Consider the following 18,686-nt stretch of genomic DNA (forward strand, 5'->3'; position numbering starts at 1 on the left):
GGAAAGAAGGTAAGAATGAATGAAGGAATCCTAAGGGATTTACAGACACCTTGACAAGACCAAGCCCTGAGCTCTGCTCCTTAGCACTGAACTCACCCAATTTCAAACATTGTCTTGCTCTTCTGGATGGCCTGGGCAAGGCACTTCCCTCCTTCACTCGTTATTTTGTTTGCTCCTATTCTGCACAAAATACATGAACTGATGAGGTACATCACTTACAACAGTACAGCTATTAGAACACCAGCTCAGAAAGCAATACAAGTATTTAAGGCTAATTAACTCTGGAGGCTAGCTACAGTCATCAAAGATTAACCTAGGGTAAAAAAATATCCAGGCATTTGGCCTTTGATTAAAAGACATAATTTTATGTTGTCTTTTACATATTTTGCATGTCAGCCCTCTGAATCAGAAGTATTACTGTAGAGTCTTAGTTTTAGTGCTCAGTATGTCAGAAATGAGCTTTAGGAACTGATCCTCAAAACAAGGACCCCCGCCTCGTTTTTAATACAGTTCGTAATATCAGCAGTTGCTACAGAGTACATGAATCACATGCAGCATGTTTCATGATGCCACAGGGAACAGAATATCGGTTGTGTGGCTCCAGAGCAGACTGCAGCTGATAAGCGCAGACTGTAATAATTTCAAGTCTTTCTGTTCTGAGCATAGGCTATAGATAGCGGCATCAGTCGGTGCAGCAGTGTCTCTGGCTGGCACTCTACAGAAGACCTTTTCTTTTTTTGGCCTGTGTGGGGATATCAAATGGCTGGAGTTCAAGGAAGAGATAAGTTTCAATTGCATATACATTAAAGTAAAGAACAAACCAAACCCAAAAACCTCTCAACTCGCTACATTTACATAAAGTAAAACTGGCTTGTTTGACTGACTTCAGGCACATGAATATGCATTCTATCTCAAAATAACCTCTGGGGTTACTACGCAGCCTGAAAGCAACCATCTTCCAACAGGCTTTTTTATGAAAGTTGTATTAAATAAGCAAATCACTGTATCAAAGCAGCGAAAGAACCAGAGTGCTCTGGGGTTTCAAAACTCTGCAAATATTTCAGATGGGAAGGATGGGGCTAGTGTGGGGTTTCAGAGCAAGTTAGTGGCAGAACAAGGACTAGAACTCAAGAGTCCCTGTCTGGTTGCTGTTGCTACGTTCATACCAGCACCTGACATTGCTGTAGTTACCTCTGTTTTCTGCTATGGTCACAATTAAACCATTGGTTAATGAACTACCTTTATGTAAAACCAGTGCTGTGCATGGCCAGACACTCTTACCTGGGGAAGTTCCGGGAATTAAAGGGAACAACTCACCAAGTGAATTTGGGGAATTTCAGAGTTGAGGTATGACATCAGCACAGCCTGACTCCACTGGCCAGTAAAAGACAAGAGATGAAGAAGCGTGGTACTAAATACAAGTGAATTTGCCTATTGCAAGGGGCAGCAAGGTTCATCCACCATTTAAGACTCACTGAGCTGCTCAGACTGGATTTAGGTAAAGAACAGGGTGCGTGGTCTCCTTTTGCTTACTATTATATTCCAGTAAAGAGTATAGATTCAAGAGTTTCACCTGCTGCCATTCACTGCTAGACCACTGCAAAAGAATATACAACTGCAACCTATGTGATATTTTATTTGAAACATAAGTTTTGTCTTTTTTCCACTCTCCCTCCTGTTTCAAATTGCTTTACTTTAATTAGGATACTGTAGAAAGGAAAAAAAAATCCCACATACTTAACGTATTCAAGGCTTGAGCACTCTTCAATTAGTTTTGCAACATACTTGGCTCCAACATCAGTGATTTGATTGTTGTATAAGCTTAAAGAAAAATTACATTGGTAAAATCAGATTATTCCTGCTGTTACTTTAATATTTACATCCTCAATGTTTTACAATGCACAGACAGCATCTATCTTTATTGTATGGCTTTGTACACATTCACAGTTGCTTGTATTTCTATTTTGATGTACAATTCATATTGTGAAGGGCTAGATACAAAATACAAGGAGACCAGACAGTAGATCATAGGAAAATATTTATACAATTTTTAAAATAAATGGTCTCCCCAAGCATACAAAGCTTCCCTTTATTCTGGTGTTAGTACAGAAATATTACCAGAAGAGAATTCAGAAGAGAAAACACCAGAAGAATGTATTTTTGGTCTTCTAAAAGTCATAAAATCCCCTTGCAAATATTACTGAAGATCAGATACCTGAGCAGATTTACTTACATTAGGGCAATGGAGGAAGTCGGCGATTCTTGGTATTCACCTTCACTTCTCAAAAAGTCATTTTTATGTAGCTACTTAACCAGAAGCAGGAAGGCAGAGCTAACATGCCTTCCAGTTTCAACTCGATTCAGAACTAATTAAGGTCTTAAAGAAATTGGTACCATGAACATGATACTTGAAACTGTGTTTCTCATACTAGTCTCTGCCAAGCTCTATCTGCTTTGCATAGTTGAAACAAATCAGTTTACAGCAGAGAAAACAGGAGGCTTTAGCTATAAAGCACACACTCTCTTGCTTGCACGCTCTCTCTCCCCTCTCCACAGCTAGCAGAAGTCTTTAGGTATAAAACTAGCATGCCCACACAGTTCAGTAACCTGACAGTGGTCCGCACTGTGTTATAGAAGGGCTTGATCTCAGTAGAGGCCACCCTGTGACGCAGTGCAATGGAGGAGGAAGCTGTGGCCCTTTTCCCAGTGAACTGTTACAGGATGGCTGCTGAATCATTTCTGACACAAAATGCAGCTTATGTTCAGTAAACGAGGAGATAACTGTGGTTTCCACCCCACCTTTGCCACGTCAGTACTGTCAGCATTGCAGTTTTCTTTTTTAGTATCAATATCTACTGGCTTGCTCCCAATCAGCACATACCCCAAGAAAGTCACAATTTGGTACTTGGAGAGTTCTTCGTACAAGATCCTTACTCCATGATCTGTGACCTGATTTACACTGAGCCTGGAATGAAAGGAAAGAAAAGAATGTTTGAATCAATACAGATTACAAGTGTTCATCACCCATGAGTTAACGAACGACTGGAGGTCTGTGCCTTTTCTTCTGATATTTTAAGAGGTCCTTATACCACATATTAAAAGCCATTAAGGGAAATGTAAGCTCAGTTTCATATGGCTCACTTCAAAAACAACAGAAAACAAAAAGCCCCAAATCTCCAAGGTAATGCTCTGGACGCTGTCCACAGAACTGAAAACAATAAAATGTAGTAAGTCAGACACCAGACACAAATGCTTCATCCTCCTCCTGCGCTTACTGTGATTGCAGGAAGAAATTCTGCTTGACACCCTAGCAAAAGCAAGCTTTGTAAACTACTCTTCTTGCAACCTTCTTTCTGAGTACCTAGTGAAAGCCAGGCATCTTGAAAGTCACAACACATTCAGGCTCCACTGAATAAAGGTTGTGAAAAACGCTGGCTAGAAAACAGAACTGCAGTCCCATGGGTGTGCTAGATATTTCTAATTTTATTGTCCCAACTAGACGGGAAACAAATCAATGTCAGTCATTCACAGACTAAAAATACTTCTTTTCACAGTTGTTTTGGGGTGCATTTTGGGGGGTTTGTAGGTTTTTTTTTTTTTTGTGGTTTTGGTTTGGTGTTTTGTTTGTTTGGTTTTTTTAATTTCTCAAGCTGTTTCATCTTGCCTAAATCGATGGGTTCCCATGAAGCATTCCAACTCTGATGAATCATGTTTTCTGGGTAAAGCTATCCCTGTGAAAAAATTTTGACCAGCTTTAGTTTCTACTCAAACTCCAAAGCTGAACATTCACTGCTCAGAGACCCTCATTACCAACAGCATCCCTGGCTCTTGCTAGTTAGTAACTTGGTCCCTTTGGAATGCACAAGCACACAGGAGAAATCAGAGCCAATTAGTACAGATCAGAGCAGTCCGCTTCTTTGAAAGGGATGGTTAAGCTGTTAGAAAAAACACTTCTTGAACTGCAGAAATTGGTGATTAGAAATCAAAGTTCTAATATCAGAACAACCATAAAAACAAAAAGGCAACCTAACAGACTGGTTCAGTGCTGGGGATGGTGTTAAGATCACATTGTGTATGGCATGATCATATGATAGGGACAAAGAATGAAAGTCTGTCCTTTTCTTCTTTGTTTTGTTTTACATACTGACTCACTCCGCTCACCCACCCCCACCCCTCCCCAGGTTTTCTTATTGCTTTCTCTTGGGAGGTCAGTTGATTTGCAACTAACTGGAAAAAACAAGTGTCACTTGCTTTGATTTAGTCCTAGAGGAAAACAAGGCAGAACACAACTAACCAGGAGGAATAAATCCATTTATTAAAAAAAAATTCTCATGAGGCTGAAGGAGCTTTAAAAATAAGATATATTTGAAGTTCCTGGTTTTCTGCACCTAAATGTTTGGACAAATAAGGTATAGTGACATGCCACAACCTCTAAGGGCTGGAAGTGGAACAATCTGCCCTGTGATGTTAGAGGTGGAGTTAGTTCTCCCTGACCACACCAAGCCATGTCCTCCCTCTGCATCACCTCAGGGAAGCGCCACATCTAAAGACTTCCAACTACATCCTTTCATGAAGTACTACATGTTAGCTTTTGTTCTGTGAAAGCCAGACATCTTGGCAGGATGTAAAAGCAAGAAATTCAGAGCTTTTGATCAAGGGTTATTGGGAATAGCATATCCTCTCTTATCCCATATGACCAAAGGCAGAGTTAGGCTCAGGCAGTCTTCAGATAATGGAGGACTTCTGTCTCCTCTCCTTTCCCTTAAGCACGCTCCCCCATAAAAGTCCTCTTAAGAGACAAAACAGTTTGAGACAGAGCTAACTAAACCTACAGCCTTAAACAGTCCTGGCTGTTTAACTACGAACCATTTGGGTTTCCAAATTCACAGATTGTCCCTGCTCCTGTGACTGGCTGAACAAAGACTTCAGAAGGTCTGAAACTAATTTCCAGCAGCAGTAAGAATCCTAATCTTTCTCCACTTTTAAGATCAATTCCTCCAGCCCAGCTGTTTGTGCAAAAAACCGAGGATAAGCAAGGACCTGCTTGCACGGAATCCTACCTGATCACTGCAAGCTTGCTGAAGCACGGTAGCAACTGTTTGACTCCATAGTCATTGATGTTGTTGTTGTCCAAATCCAGAGCCAGGTGCTTTTGAAAGTGATTCACAACAAAGGAAATAGCACTGCAGTCAGCAGAGTAGGCATTGCAGTATGTGAGCTTGATGTAATTGGCATGCATGCGTTTGGCAGCCAACTTCCCCACTTTCTCGCTCTGAGTCTCGTAAAGGCACCTGAGCATCCAAACAAAGTTGGGCTGGACCTGGATCTGATTGTACTTTGCAAGCCTGGACCGAGAGATGCCTTTCAGGTGAGATTTCATGCTCTCCCCAAGGTATGTCATGAGGGTCTTTCTCTTTTTTTTAATGACTGCAGGCAAAACTAAATGTCTGAAGAGCTTCTGCTTGGATCTAGAAAGCAGGCCACAAAGAAACAGGTTGGTAAAATGAAAGTGCTCATTATTTCGGAAAGGATCCTCCGCTGCTAGCTGTTTCTTCAACCAAGGAATACGGAGGCAAGTAGGCTGGGCAGTCTCAGTGGAAGAACATTCATTGAAAAACTGAAGTAACTCCTTGGCACCCACTTTCTCTTCAATAACCAGGAACAAAGCTGTGAAAAAAGACTGAAGAGTTAAGTGCAAGAACTCGTAAGTGGACTGATCATCACAGCCACTGTAACCTTTAACTGTCCTGAGAAAGCCCAATTGCAAATCTTCTTCAGAGATGTTTGCTGATGAGACCTCCTCCTGCTCGAAGACAAAGAAAGAGTTCTCCATCCCTTTGTATGCCATTTTACCCAAAGCTAGAAGAGTTTCCTTTCTTGATTTGAACATCTCTGCTTGGCTTCTGGTGTTGTTCCTCAGCAAACTTGTTTTCAGAGATCGGTTCAGATGGACTTCAATCATGAGTAAAAACACATCTGTCAATGTAACAGAACAGTCTGGAAGCTCGTGGCTGTCAAACACGGAATGGAAGTGTTCATAGCATTTAAAGATAATCCAGCAAAATAAAGGCACTGAACACAAACTGCAGAGATTGGGGTTAGCTTCCAACTGGTTCAATACCAGTGTTCGCTGCCCCTCATCTTTGAAAAAAATGGCAGCGTATTCCTTCAGGTTATTGCTGGAGAAACCACGGAGCAACACTTTCTTTCTAATGATGTTTCTTTGGATCTCAGTTCCTGTCCTTGCCGTAAGAATTTTCTTGGATCCCTTAAGCAGCTTTCCTCTGAGAAGGCTTATCAGCAGCACTAGGGGGTGGATGGGTTCATTGGGTGAACACATCTCAGGAACACTACTGAGATCAAAGTTGGAATAGATTTCATCAAAGCCATCAAATGTGAAAAGAACTGTATGAGGGAATTGCAGTATGTGATGGAACACTTCGGTGGGGTCCTGGTCTGGGTAGCAATTATATTTGAAGAGTAGGTCTTTCAAACATATGGCTTCATCTTCCTTAAAGCAACTAAACATCCTGCATCTGAAACGGAAGAAAAATTTGGCCCCTATGTCCAATTCTTTTCTGGCCCAAAGGCTTTGTATCTTTTGCAACAGGATGGATTTTCCAATTCCCGCATCGCCAAAGACATAAATAGTCTCTCCATCTTCATTAATTAGCCCAACTGCATCATCAAAAAGGGCTTCTAATTGAGACACTTTGCCTAGACTCTCATTAGTAAAACTGACCAGCTCCATAATACTGTTAGAGTAGATTTCTTCAAGCAGCATCTCTTCCCTCTGAGCATATGACATAACAAACTTAGAGTCCCGTCCCAATTCATGTCTGAGTTTCTGGCGATACCTGCTAACTAAAAAGACAGTGAACTATTATTAAAAACCATATGTATATGATGGCCCACCTCTTTGGGAACTGAGGGGGGGGAATAAACTAAAAATAATTATATGTAAAATTGGTTCTTTGGCAGATTACTTCTATTTATTTGTGCTGCCATCATCACTCTGCTGGGAAATGCAGGTGCTAATTAAAGAGGTAACATGTGAGCCACCATTTCCTGAAAGCTGGTACTGACACTGCATTGCTTAAGGGGCTGCTATCTTTCAGCTGAGACTCAAAGCCAAGCCCCTAACCTTTTTTTAAAGACTGCTTTACTCCCTGCAAAGGCAGCGGCTGGTGGTCACTGATTAGCTTCGCCATCTGCCTTTTCACTATATTTATGTTCTACCTGCAATTTCTATAAGGTAGGTTGTTATTCTTTCCTAACTTGTTTGGTAATTTTTATTATTGTAAATAGAAGGCATGTGTTTTAGAAACTGGGTGCCAGGCACCTCAAAAGATTTTTTTTAAGGTGACAAAAAAAAAGTCTCAGTTATTGTGCAATGTTGGCTTGTGGTTTTATTGCAACAGAAACTTTGCTTCAGATGGGCGCAAAGTAATTCTTGTATTTATATAGTATGAAAAAACCTCTCAAGAGGAAAACATTTATTTCTGCAATAGTTTTAACTCTGACTTTGGTATAACTCATCATTTAGGATCATAGAATAATTCAGGTTGGGAAGGACTTCAGGAGGTCTCTGGTCCAACCTCCTTCTCAGAACAGGGTCATTTATGAGATGAGATGAGGTTACTCAGGGCTTTATCTAGTTGGATCTTGAAAACCTCCAAGTATGGAGACTGCACAGCCTGACTGTGCAACCTGCCTCATTGCTTGACTGTCTTCATTATGAATTACTGGCTACTGCATTGCCAAAACATCACAGCGTTGCTAATAAATTGTGGCAGAGGCCTAGAAAATACTACAGCTGGCACAAGGTGGTTATGCCATTATGCTACATATCCAAAAACAAATGCAGAAAGAGCTTGACGTTAGCAAAACAGGATGTAATATATCAACATGACCATTGCCTTATACAGTGTGCCTTTTAATTATCTGTCTACCACTGCTAGCAAGGAAAGCATGCGCCCATTTCTTTTCCCTGGTTGTGCCTGCCTAGACTCTCTTACTCTCACATCACCTGGTTAGAGCTCCCTGCTTAGCAAGGTAGTTCTAAGGGAGTGGATATAGATGCATGACCTTACCTGGATCTGTATTTACCACAGGTTTACTACAAATATTCTCTGAAGGCTTGTAACCTATTTCATCCAGCCAAGGCTGAAGTTCATAGTAAGCATCAGTGACTTTCTGCAGGACACAGATGAAATACTCTGAGACTTCTTCTCCCTTGCTCTGAACCAGGTCTAGAATTTTGCGAACCTGAAAAAACACCACGTGAAAGATCAGTGATGCACAGCATTTTGCCACAGTTACACCTGTAGACTGCTTTAGGATCCTTTTTGGACCAGAACAGAGCACCAGAATCAAAAACTTGAATTAAAAATCTAGCTCTGAATTTGAACCATCACATAACCAGCTTTCTATGTGCATTTGGACATTGCAAGAAAGTTGGCTCTGCAAATTAAGGTCTGAGCTTGTAGCTAAATCGTATGCTAACCAGAAACAAAATGCATAAATACCGCTACTCAATGGGGAACCCAAATGATTTCCTCAGCCTGGCCAGACAGTGTATCTTAAATCCCATGCTGGTTAAAATAAAAGGAAAGGGGTGGATTCTCAGTGCCCTAAATTCACCCTCTGGTTTACTTCAGGATCTAGCCAGATCCAGAGCAAGGTAGGCAGACTCTCTCTCTGGATCTTAATGCCGATCCAAAAACCTACAACACTTCCTTCTAACACAGCAACTCAATTCTGCAGGCTCTCTTTGTACAATGGACTCGTTGCCTACAATTGTTTCTAAAACTAATGGCTACCAGGCAGTGGCTGGAGCAGTTCAAGACTAAGCGTTACCTCTAAAGGCAAGGCAGAATCTGATCTCTGTGCAACCAGTACAGAGCAGCCCCAGAACAAAATCCTCTGCAGGACAGAGCAATCATTTGGAGGCCCATTTTGAATGTCTGGATCCTCTTCTTGCTGGAAATGAATGAAGAATTCAGTTCTGAACCAGACAAAGGCTTCTAGAGACTGTGGTCTCTTGTGAGCTTAAAGCAGGGTGAAGTACATACAACACAGCAAAAGCATGGTATTTTTTGACAATTTGTATGCTCTAAAAAGCAATTTTAAGCCTTGCAAAGAAGCTTCCACAGAGTAGACTTCACTTAGATTTGTGGCCTGCTCTGTCTCTGCTTAGACTCCTGATGCACTGCCTCCCCCTCAGCTTTATTACAACAACCATGTATATTATGCTGAACAATAAGAAATGGAGATTATGATAAAGCGTGCATTTATACAGCTTTGACCCTATGCACAAAGTGAGCACTGTGTTACCATTTCAACCCACCAGCAAGAATTACTATTTTATGAAAATCTGCACTGTTAGTGAAGTCCAAGGTATCTGAATTTTTTACAGTTTGCCTACCTCTAACTATTATGAAGCTGCATGACTGGTTCATGAGGGAAACAGATCAGGAGTTCGTGTTAAGTCAAGATGCAAAGACCAACTCTGTACATGTGATAATCTTCTTCTATCAAAAGACCAGGAAATAATTTTTGCTACTGATGTTCAAAGATGAATCAAAAACCCAAATGCATCAGGAGATATCAATTTTCCGTACAAACATTTACAATGAACATAGGTCTTTAAAGAGGAGGGAAGGTGTGTACACAGACAACACACTATCATTAACTTCTGAAATAATATTTTCATTTCTGTCTCTCCTCCTCTAAAGCAGGATGATCTGTCCCACAGCATCCTGAACTAGATATTCACTGCAATACTCTGTGCAGTAACGAAGGCTTGCATGTAGCAAGCTGCATGCTAACAGCCACTGTGATCACCTCCTTATCAGAGGACAAAGCTGCAGCTGAGGGGAACAGCAATTATCATCCTGCTCATTCTTACAGCTGCTAACGGGTGTTACAAGCAGTGCCAGCCATGCTGGAAATAAATGTGCTGGAGACACGTGTCCAGAAGAAATGGGGTAGGAAAACTCCAAAATAACAAAGACTAGAAATGACGTCAGACATAAAATTGCCCGGTAAGCCCATAAAACCCAGTGGTAAATTGAAAGCAACAAAAAGCTTATGCCAGCTAGTGAAATAAAATGAATACCTTATCTGCTTGTGTTGGAAACTGGACAACAATCTCTGCGTCTTCAGTGGAGAAGTAGTCGTTCTTAATCAAGTTGTCAATCAAACACTGTGTGTTTCGGATTCTACTGACCAGAAGTTCTCGGTATACCTTCAACAAAGCAATGAAGGAGGGAGGACTTGCTCCTGCAGGTTTTTTCACAGAAATCTCCAAGTTAGCACAAAGTTGGCCTTCCATAGTTGAGATAGCAAGAAGCTGCTCCACCTAGCCTCATCTTTGACAAACTGTCCATTTGCAGTGAGAAGTCAGCTTGGAGTAAACTTTGGGGAAACAGGCAATCTGTCCTTCACATTACCAAGCCTGTAAAAAGTAATTGTATAGAACCTCAGTTTAAAACCTTATCCTGTGCAGATACATCCTTCAATTAGTCATCAAAGAATAACCTCCAACTTCTGAGTAATATCATGGCCAACTTTATTAAGAAAAATTTCTGATTTCTTCCTCGGGTACTTCCACTTATTTGTTCAGGTTTTGAAAAAAATAATCTACTGCTGGCAGTCTCCCCTCTAATACCAGTACTTTACTGTAGCTTGCCTCAAACAATACCACTGGCATTTGCTTTTATTAGCTGCTTGTTCTTAGTATATAATTTAATATTTTTTATTAGCTTTTCATGTTTTAATAGACAAAGCAGGGCATCTGTCCAAACATGTCTGGACAAGAAAATAAACAGAATAAGATTATATTTCATAGCAATTAATTTTGTAAGAGGAATTAGTTTATAGTAGCGATCACTTTGCTTTTTCTTTGTTACAACAACAGGCCCTGTATAAAGTGCTGCCAATATGATAACTGTCCCTGTAAGCGAGGCCTTGTGAACTCTGACACACTTTTAGCTAAACCAGGAAAAAGTGTTTAGCTTCAGGGCACCAGGTTTGAGGGGCAGTAGTGAGACTATGGGAAAACCACTGATCAGATACTTCTGTTAAGATAGCCAAGAGTAAAATGATGTTAACAGTGAAAATGCTGCTGTAGATTTCAGAGCTAATACACCACTAAAGGGCACAGAGCACTTCACACCTCCTAAAGCTATTGGTTCAGACAGCGTGTAAAACAGCAAAAATATCATCGCATTGGTTTAATTTTGTTCATCTTATCAAATTCAGGTGAGTAACCATAAAAGTTAAAAATACAGATTTTCAGAATCTGAAAAATAATGTTACAGAAAGGACGGAAATAAGTGGTTGTAAATATACAAGATCCCATCTCTAGTGATTCACACAAAAAATCTGGACCTCTCCTTGAGCAGGAGTTGCACAAATTAACTGAATTCACAGATTCTTTCCCCATATGATGAACTAGGCCTGGAAGACAGCATCAAAATTTATATTAATTACTGAACTGGGCATCCAACCCACCTCCATCTTCACAAAAGCAAGAGATTGCACACAATACTGCTTGTAATGAAGATATCCATTTAAAGACTGTGCAAACACTTAGGCTTGAATGCCCAGCCTCAGCCCCCACATGTACACCTGGAGACACAACATGATCATTAACTCAGACAGCTGCAGGCTCAGGAAACCCTCTCATTGCTGTAGGGTTGTTGTTTAGAAAGCATACTCTTTAGCATGAATGTTCTCTCCCTGTCTACAAGTATATATACTGTGTATGCCCCCTTTCTCTATACCAGCTTTTGGGAGCTCTTTTTAGATGGCCATTTATTTCCATTTTTCTTTACAAAGCATCAAGCAGTAGGAATCAGGATCAGACTGCTCTCTATTGTGCTACTAAGGGTTTGGGGTATTTTTTAAACTGCAGTTAATATACCATACAGCAGGCATGAAGTTATATTGTAATTACAATTCAACAATAAGTTCGTTTAGGTACTATTTAGGTATGAAACTTGCACATACGATTTCCCATGCAAAAAGCAGATTTTTTGCAAGATCGCAACTGAATCACCTCCACACAGTCAATGAGAATTTCCGTGATTAACACAAATTACTGGCAGTTAACAGGTATACTAACATAGTCCAGTAACAGGTAAAACCTACTGTTGCTTCAGCAGGTCAAGGGATATTTGGAAGAATGTTCTCCCATTCTCATTACAGTTATATTAATAAAAACAAAACACAATGCCCTTCAGCAATTCTGTAAAGGCGTCAGCTCTGCTGCTACAAAATTCTCACAATTTCCCAAGACATTTACAGTGCCAGCAAACTTCCCAAATGCTCCCCAGCACTCCCTGACAAGTCATAACTGAGCCCTGCCAGCTCACAGATTCTTCTGGTGACCTGCCACTGGAACAGACTCATTTCTATGGGTTTTCCACACTAGAAGCTGCAGCCTGCATGAGTATAGCTTCTCCTGCTTGACGCTGGGGAAACACACAGTTTATACTACTGCATTTTAGTGATACTACCTAGCTACACTTACAGCCACAGGGCAAACCAGCTTAGGTCCTCTGATTTCAGGAGACCAACATGTCCTAACCTACGGTCGCTGACCTGCACAGATGCAGGTAACTGCATTAAGAGTTGAGCCCTCCAAAGGCTGAGACCAAGCAAATTCTATATATCTCCAACACAACTGTTTTGGATCACAGCCAACTCCAAAACTGCAAAACTCTTTCAACCAAAGGGAATGTAACCAAGTGATCTGACTTTCTTACCACATGAGTAAGTGACTGCATCTACTCAGACAAATCAACCTTTCATTACGCCATTCACATGACCCACCAGATGAAGTGGCTGATTTCTGAGTCACTCAGCTTCCTAGAAGCCACAGTGGCACATCTCTTTGTTCAAGAAAGCTCATTCCATAAATTAACTCTATCATGAAGACCAAACAATGTTGAAAACATCGTTTGCACTAAAGCTTTTGCAAGCCTTTAGTTAAAGAGATAGAGTCACCTTAAAACACATGCAATAGAAATATTAACGCTTTTCTTTCAAGATACTGCATCTACCCAATGTTCCCTGCTTGCTTTGGTTATTCTAGGACCACATTATCCTAACACATTTTCTTTCTTCCTACTTTGTGAGAAGAACTGAGACAAACATCCAGGAAACCATAATAATGATCCAAAGTGCTGTCATGTGTACAAAACAAATAGAAGTATTTTCTTCACTCTTTCAGATCCCTCTACAAAGAGGATAGGAAAAGAAAGAAGTATACAGAAAAAGGACAAGAACATGGAAAATATGGGAAGACCAGAAGGTGTCAAAAATACCTGCCCTGCACCTGACTAAGTCCAAGTCAGTATAGAACCCGGTTGCTCTTGGAAGCAGTGCGCATATATACACTGCAAGAGAGAGCATGTTCCCTTTCACACAGGGTGATCTGCAAGACAGTGGAGAAACAAGACAGCCATCAAAAAAGAATACAAAGTGAGGCTAAGCATCAGGGAAGAAAAGGAGAAAGAGCAAAATTGCCGAGCAGGGAAGTCAGAGCTGGCAACATAAATTCTGTGCATGATGAGGTGCTCAGTGATATTTTCAGTGGCAATATTGACTTTAAGGCAAAAAACCCACAGCACCCAGTTACTGCTGAAAACAGTCATTTTCATCAGCCTCTTTCAGTAAGAAAAAATTGAAATTTCCACCATCCATAGACTAAGAAAATGTCACATCAGATGAGCAGCTGAACACCTAAACAGTGCTGAAACCAAAAGACTTTCCGCCACATGTAGTTAAGAGGAAGGCAGGTATGTACACATTTGTAGCAAAGCATATCAGCTACAGGAAGAAACTTCAGGACCTACTCAGACTCAGGTAAACACAAACATTTTCTACAGTAGCAGTTCCAGGTGCAACAGCACCTAAAAGTCCTGATCAACATGAGAAACAAGCTTGTTCTCTTCCAGAAACACACTGTCCGTAAGATTCTGACACACATGATTCTGTTTTGATGAGGGGTGGGGGGTGGGGTTAATGGTTTTTTATTTGGGTTTTGTTTTGTGGGTTTTTTTTCTTTGTTTGGTTTTAAGCACAAGGCTGATGTGTTGACATCATGAGGTCTCCAACTTATCTGCAAGTCCATCACCTCTCTGGAAAGAGTCACAGCTTCCACAGTGATTTAACATTAGTCTTTTCAGTGAAGAATCACGGGGTTGCAAATTACTAAGTCTCTTTTTACAAGAATCTGTTAGTTTTACAATGCTAGGTTACACATCTGGTATGTTTAAAAGTAAATGCTTATGCAGCTTATAAATATGCGTTGAAACCATTTGCTTGCTAGAGTGCATATAGTGTTCTCTGCCTTATCTTGAGTACTCCAGATGCTGGATTCAATTCCAATGCAATTCTTGTGACTGATGTGGCATCAGTCATGGGGACGCTGATAGAAAACACTCATTAATGTGTACATTAATGTGAGACACCTCAGTGCACTGACCAAGGTCTAAAAACATCCACTGTTGAGAACTACTGCCTTATTTCTAGAACTGTTCCATTTCTGAAAGGGCTAATGAACAAAATAATTTTCTGAAAGCCACCCTGAGGCTCTTACAAGCCTTTGTAAAACATCACTAAGTTACAACAGAGACCACCTGTTCTAATAGCAAGAGTTTGTGAACACATCTATTTAGAGAAATTAACATTAGCACTGAGGTTTATACACAGAAAGGTATGTATATGGGGAGAAAGGGAAAGATTTTTCAAGCCTGAAACAGAAGAACACCTAAGGAGGAATGGAGAGAGATGAGAGAGACAGATGATACCCGGGTGAAGCAGGAGTCTAGTATCGGGAGACAATGGGAGAAATGCTTACGGTGAAAAGCTTCCTATCTGGGAACAAAATGGACTTCTTGTTCCTGAGAGGTAAAATTTTAAAAACCCACAATTTACTCAAGAGGCTGCCAATGATGTTGGAGAGAAAATTCAGTTAGCCATTTTGAGGACAGCAGCTTCGGTCCAGTGAAGAACACAGAAAATAGACTACCAGGAATTAAAAAGAACTAGAGAGCGGAGTGCTCACCCATTGAGGCAAAGAAGATACAGAAGACAGGGCCCTGGCCTGTGGAGTGTCAAAGGGGATTGAAAGGATGTGAAAAGCAACAGAAAGTCTGGCAAGAGATGCATATTATAAACCTGCATACTGTGAGTAACAGAAAGACGGAGATCAGGCCAGGGATAAGGAGGGAAATGAAAAAGGGAAATGAAATTTGTCCTAGTAAGAAGTATGGTAAAAGTATCAGGGCTTACAGCAAGGTTTTGTATAATCCATGTCAATAAGCTGCAGCGGCACTGATGACCTTTATATGAAGGCACTGATGCTTTTATCTAGTGGTTCTTCTGACTTCCCTCTATTCTCAGCATTGTGCAAGCATATATATATTTATATCTTTCCTGGCCCTGCCCTTCTCACATCCTCTTTTCACTAAGATCTCCTTGACCTTCTTCCAACATAACTTCTATGCCCATTCAACTTCAGTGCTGCAAGTCCTCTGGCAGTGAAGAATGCCCTGGTTTATCAGTAGCATTAACATTTATCACAACAAGGTCTTACTAAATGTAGCTGCTGTAGATAAAGGGGCTGAAGGGTCTTGAAGAATAGCTTAAAAAAGTTTTGGGTAAACTAGGGAGTTCACTCGTCACTGAGCTGGCTGCTCCCAAGGAGATTGCGTAGGATGAAGCAGTAAGGGCAATACAAGGAGCAAATTAATTAACAACTGCCCCTTAAGGCAGCTGATTTAAGACCAAAATAGGGTATTTCTGAAGAACTGAAAACTCAGTCAATACTACTTCTTCTGTAGTCTTGCTATTCTGACAAAAAACCTGTCCTCTAAATTTCCTGTGAAAAAAATTCCTATGCCACATACCCAGCTATCAGCAGGCAGTAGCTGGAATATCTTCAGGATTTTCACAGCTCCTAGTAGCCAGCTCTGGCAGCACAACAGCAAAGCACACACACAAACCTCAGTGCCAGCCCAGGGTTAGTGGAGACCCTGTTGGCACAGCCTTCTGTCTGTAGTATTCAAAATGCATTTACTCTTAGAGAGATGGCTGTATGAAAATCGTGCCCTGTTTCATATGAAAGTCTGTGCCCTTTGTGTCTCCAAGTCAGATTTGTTTCCTGAGAAAAGCTATTTTACAGTGCCAGCCACCCTACTGCAGAGTCATTACAGCAAGAGGAGAACTGGAGACTGACATGCTTTTTCACTAATAATGGTTATCTAGACTCAAGTCAGCCCAGTCTAAACTCAACTATTTGCTATCACTGGGAGAGACAGAAAAGAGACTGATTTTCCACATCTTATTTCATGTGTGTCACAGCAGCCAGCCTTTGAATAGAACAAATTAATAAGACAGAATGTATTTCCACACAACAGCTCTCACCTTTAAAAGAACCTCAACTATTTTACATAGTTCAAGAACAGTAAAAAATTTGTAGATATTAGAAGCAAATGGGCACATATACTACACAAAAAGTCTGCATGTTCTGATGAGAAGCGATGTAATGTATTTCCCAGAGGTGAGAAAATATAGCCTTTTATTTTTATAGCACAAACAGTACATTAGTGGAGCTTGCACAGAGTTCCTGTACTGATCTTAAATCATATTCTGTATCTATGAGTTAAAACATACTCCTCATACCCCACTTTACAATCTCTGTGTAACTACCATCATCGATGCTACATATATCAATAAACCCACTGGGGCCACATATCAACAACACACTAGCGCCAATCCATTACAAACCATGTGATTTTGCATTGCTCTGGGGTTACCAAGATAAGCATCTTTCAGTGATTTTTTTCTCCCTTCTCTCTCTCTCTCTGTCCTTTGACTGTAGCGTAACTTTTTGTAGCCATTCCTAGTTGTCTGAAGAGCAACAAATATAAAAGAACCCAGAAGAAATTATTTCTGCCTCCATCAGGTAAACTGACAAGCTTTTGTTTAAAAGGCACAGGCTTTTACAGAAATATTCATATCCCTCACAGGTTTTGCTGCTACATTTCCTAACAGCTTACTTTTAAAGAAACAGAACTTTATATACAATGTTTGGGTGAATTAACAAGCCCCTGTCAAAAAGATTTTATGTGGCTTCCTGATAACTCCTTTCTGGTGGGAAAAGTTCAATAAATAAGAATGAACCACTACTAAAAAGCAAATAAATTTTCATCAGAGAAATCCTGGGGGGGGTTTTAAGAGATGGAGGAGGAGGGGAATGATTTACTGGTATATCTAAAAAATGGAACTGTTTTTCTACCATTAGTTACTATTTTCTTATTCAACCTGCAGTGAATTCGTCAATTCAAGTTGCAATTGATGGAATCACATTTCCACAGCTCTCCTAATTCTATCTCCCAGGCTTTGTTCAGGTCACGAACAGCAAACCTAATTGGCTACAGCCACTTCCCCTGCTGAGGACCACTGCTCAGTTGTGCCTGTGCATCCATCGATCCAGCAAAACGGGGTCTTGAGCGGGGAATGCCTAGGTATCGATGTGGGACAGCGTTAACTGCTGGGGCCAGCAGCACCCTGGCATGGGGGAAGATGGCCGCCATGCCATGCCATGCCATGCCATCCTCACCGACTCTGCCCAGGCAAACCGCTCCCACCTCCCTCCCCTTACAGCTTCTTTAGCGTTAAATAAGCAAAACACCGAGGCCTAAACAACTCCCACGGACTCAGCGCATGAATACGGAGCTTCAGTCAGGTTTAAGGCAAATAAATGGCTTTTTTTTTTTTTTTTTACGGTATTATCCGTCACTCAGGGGAAAGGCGAGGTAAACCTGCCTTCCACCTGGCGCCCCCGCCCGGCTGCGGGGCGATCCCTCCCACCTCCGCCCTTCAGGACCTCGCCACCCTTCCCCGACGACCTTCAGGAAAATGACATCACCGGTCAGCATCTGTAACAGTATTTATTGCTAGTAGCGCTTCTGTATTGCGCAGGAGCCGTTTCCCTCGACAAGGAGCTGCGGGGCCACTGTTGCCCGTCCCGGCCGGCGGGCTGGCCCCGCTCCCCTCTCCTCACCCCCTGCCTAACGCCGCCTGTCCCACGGCAGCCTCCTCCCCACAGGCGGGGCGGCCCCCTGCTGAAGAAACACGAAAAAGTCCTAAAATTTTCAATTGGGGAGCGCGAGCACCTAAGAGGCCAGTGGGAGCCGCCGAGGCGCAGCCCTCCTCCTTCCACCTCGGAGCCTCTCCCGCGGTAACAGAGAAACTTTGATTTACAAAAAGCAGTCCCTTCGAAAAAGCAGTGAGGTTTGCACCCTCGCTCCCTCCCCGGGCGCCAGCGCCTGCCTAACGCCTCCGCGTCCCGCTTGCCCCGAGTCACCAGTCCCGCCGCGCCGCCCACCCGTCACGACATGGCGGCCGCCGCCCCCCTCCATCCCCCCCGGCAGGTGGTGGGCGAGGCGGGCAGGGGCCCGGCGACCCTCCTCCGCCCCTGGCCCTTCCCCTGCGAACTCACCGCGCCGTCGAAGGGACGGAGGCGAGGGGAGGAGCGGGGCGGCGGCCGGCCCACGGGCGCTTTCCCCGAAGCCCCAGCCCGCCGGGAACGAGCTCCCGCCCCACACGCGGTCTCCTCCCCGGCGAGAAGCTGCTCCTCCCTACACAGGCATGGCCGAAGGCGTCTG

The 18,686-nt window shown here is 42.1% G+C and overlaps 1 protein-coding gene across 4 annotated transcripts in view; it reads right to left on the reverse strand.

Moving 5' to 3' along the window:
* The window catches only part of NOD1 (nucleotide binding oligomerization domain containing 1), a 30,673-nt gene extending 12,035 nt beyond the window's left edge, over nucleotides 1-18,638 (reverse strand). For 2 of the 4 annotated variants that reach the window (XR_010371677.1, XM_064444159.1), the window contains exons 1-7: nucleotides 18,521-18,638; nucleotides 10,121-10,459; nucleotides 8,094-8,268; nucleotides 5,061-6,864; nucleotides 2,882-2,965; nucleotides 1,738-1,821; nucleotides 97-180 (exon numbers count right to left, since the gene is read on the reverse strand). Coding sequence is in view for 2 of the 4 variants with exons in the window: in XM_064444159.1 (XP_064300229.1) it covers nucleotides 97-180; nucleotides 1,738-1,821; nucleotides 2,882-2,965; nucleotides 5,061-6,864; nucleotides 8,094-8,268; nucleotides 10,121-10,336 (2,447 nt within the window). In the remaining 2 variants the exon portion in view is untranslated. Of the gene's footprint in view, nucleotides 1-96; nucleotides 181-1,737; nucleotides 1,822-2,881; nucleotides 2,966-5,060; nucleotides 6,865-8,093; nucleotides 8,269-10,120; nucleotides 10,460-18,082; nucleotides 18,417-18,520 lie in introns of those variants that run through there. The other 2 variants (XR_010371678.1, XM_064444160.1) reach the window with 2 other exon arrangements.
* Between the last annotated feature and the right edge of the window lie 48 nt (nucleotides 18,639-18,686).

Source organism: Phalacrocorax carbo, chromosome 2 (assembly GCF_963921805.1).
Source record: "Phalacrocorax carbo chromosome 2, bPhaCar2.1, whole genome shotgun sequence".
Lineage (NCBI taxonomy): Eukaryota > Metazoa > Chordata > Aves > Suliformes > Phalacrocoracidae > Phalacrocorax > Phalacrocorax carbo.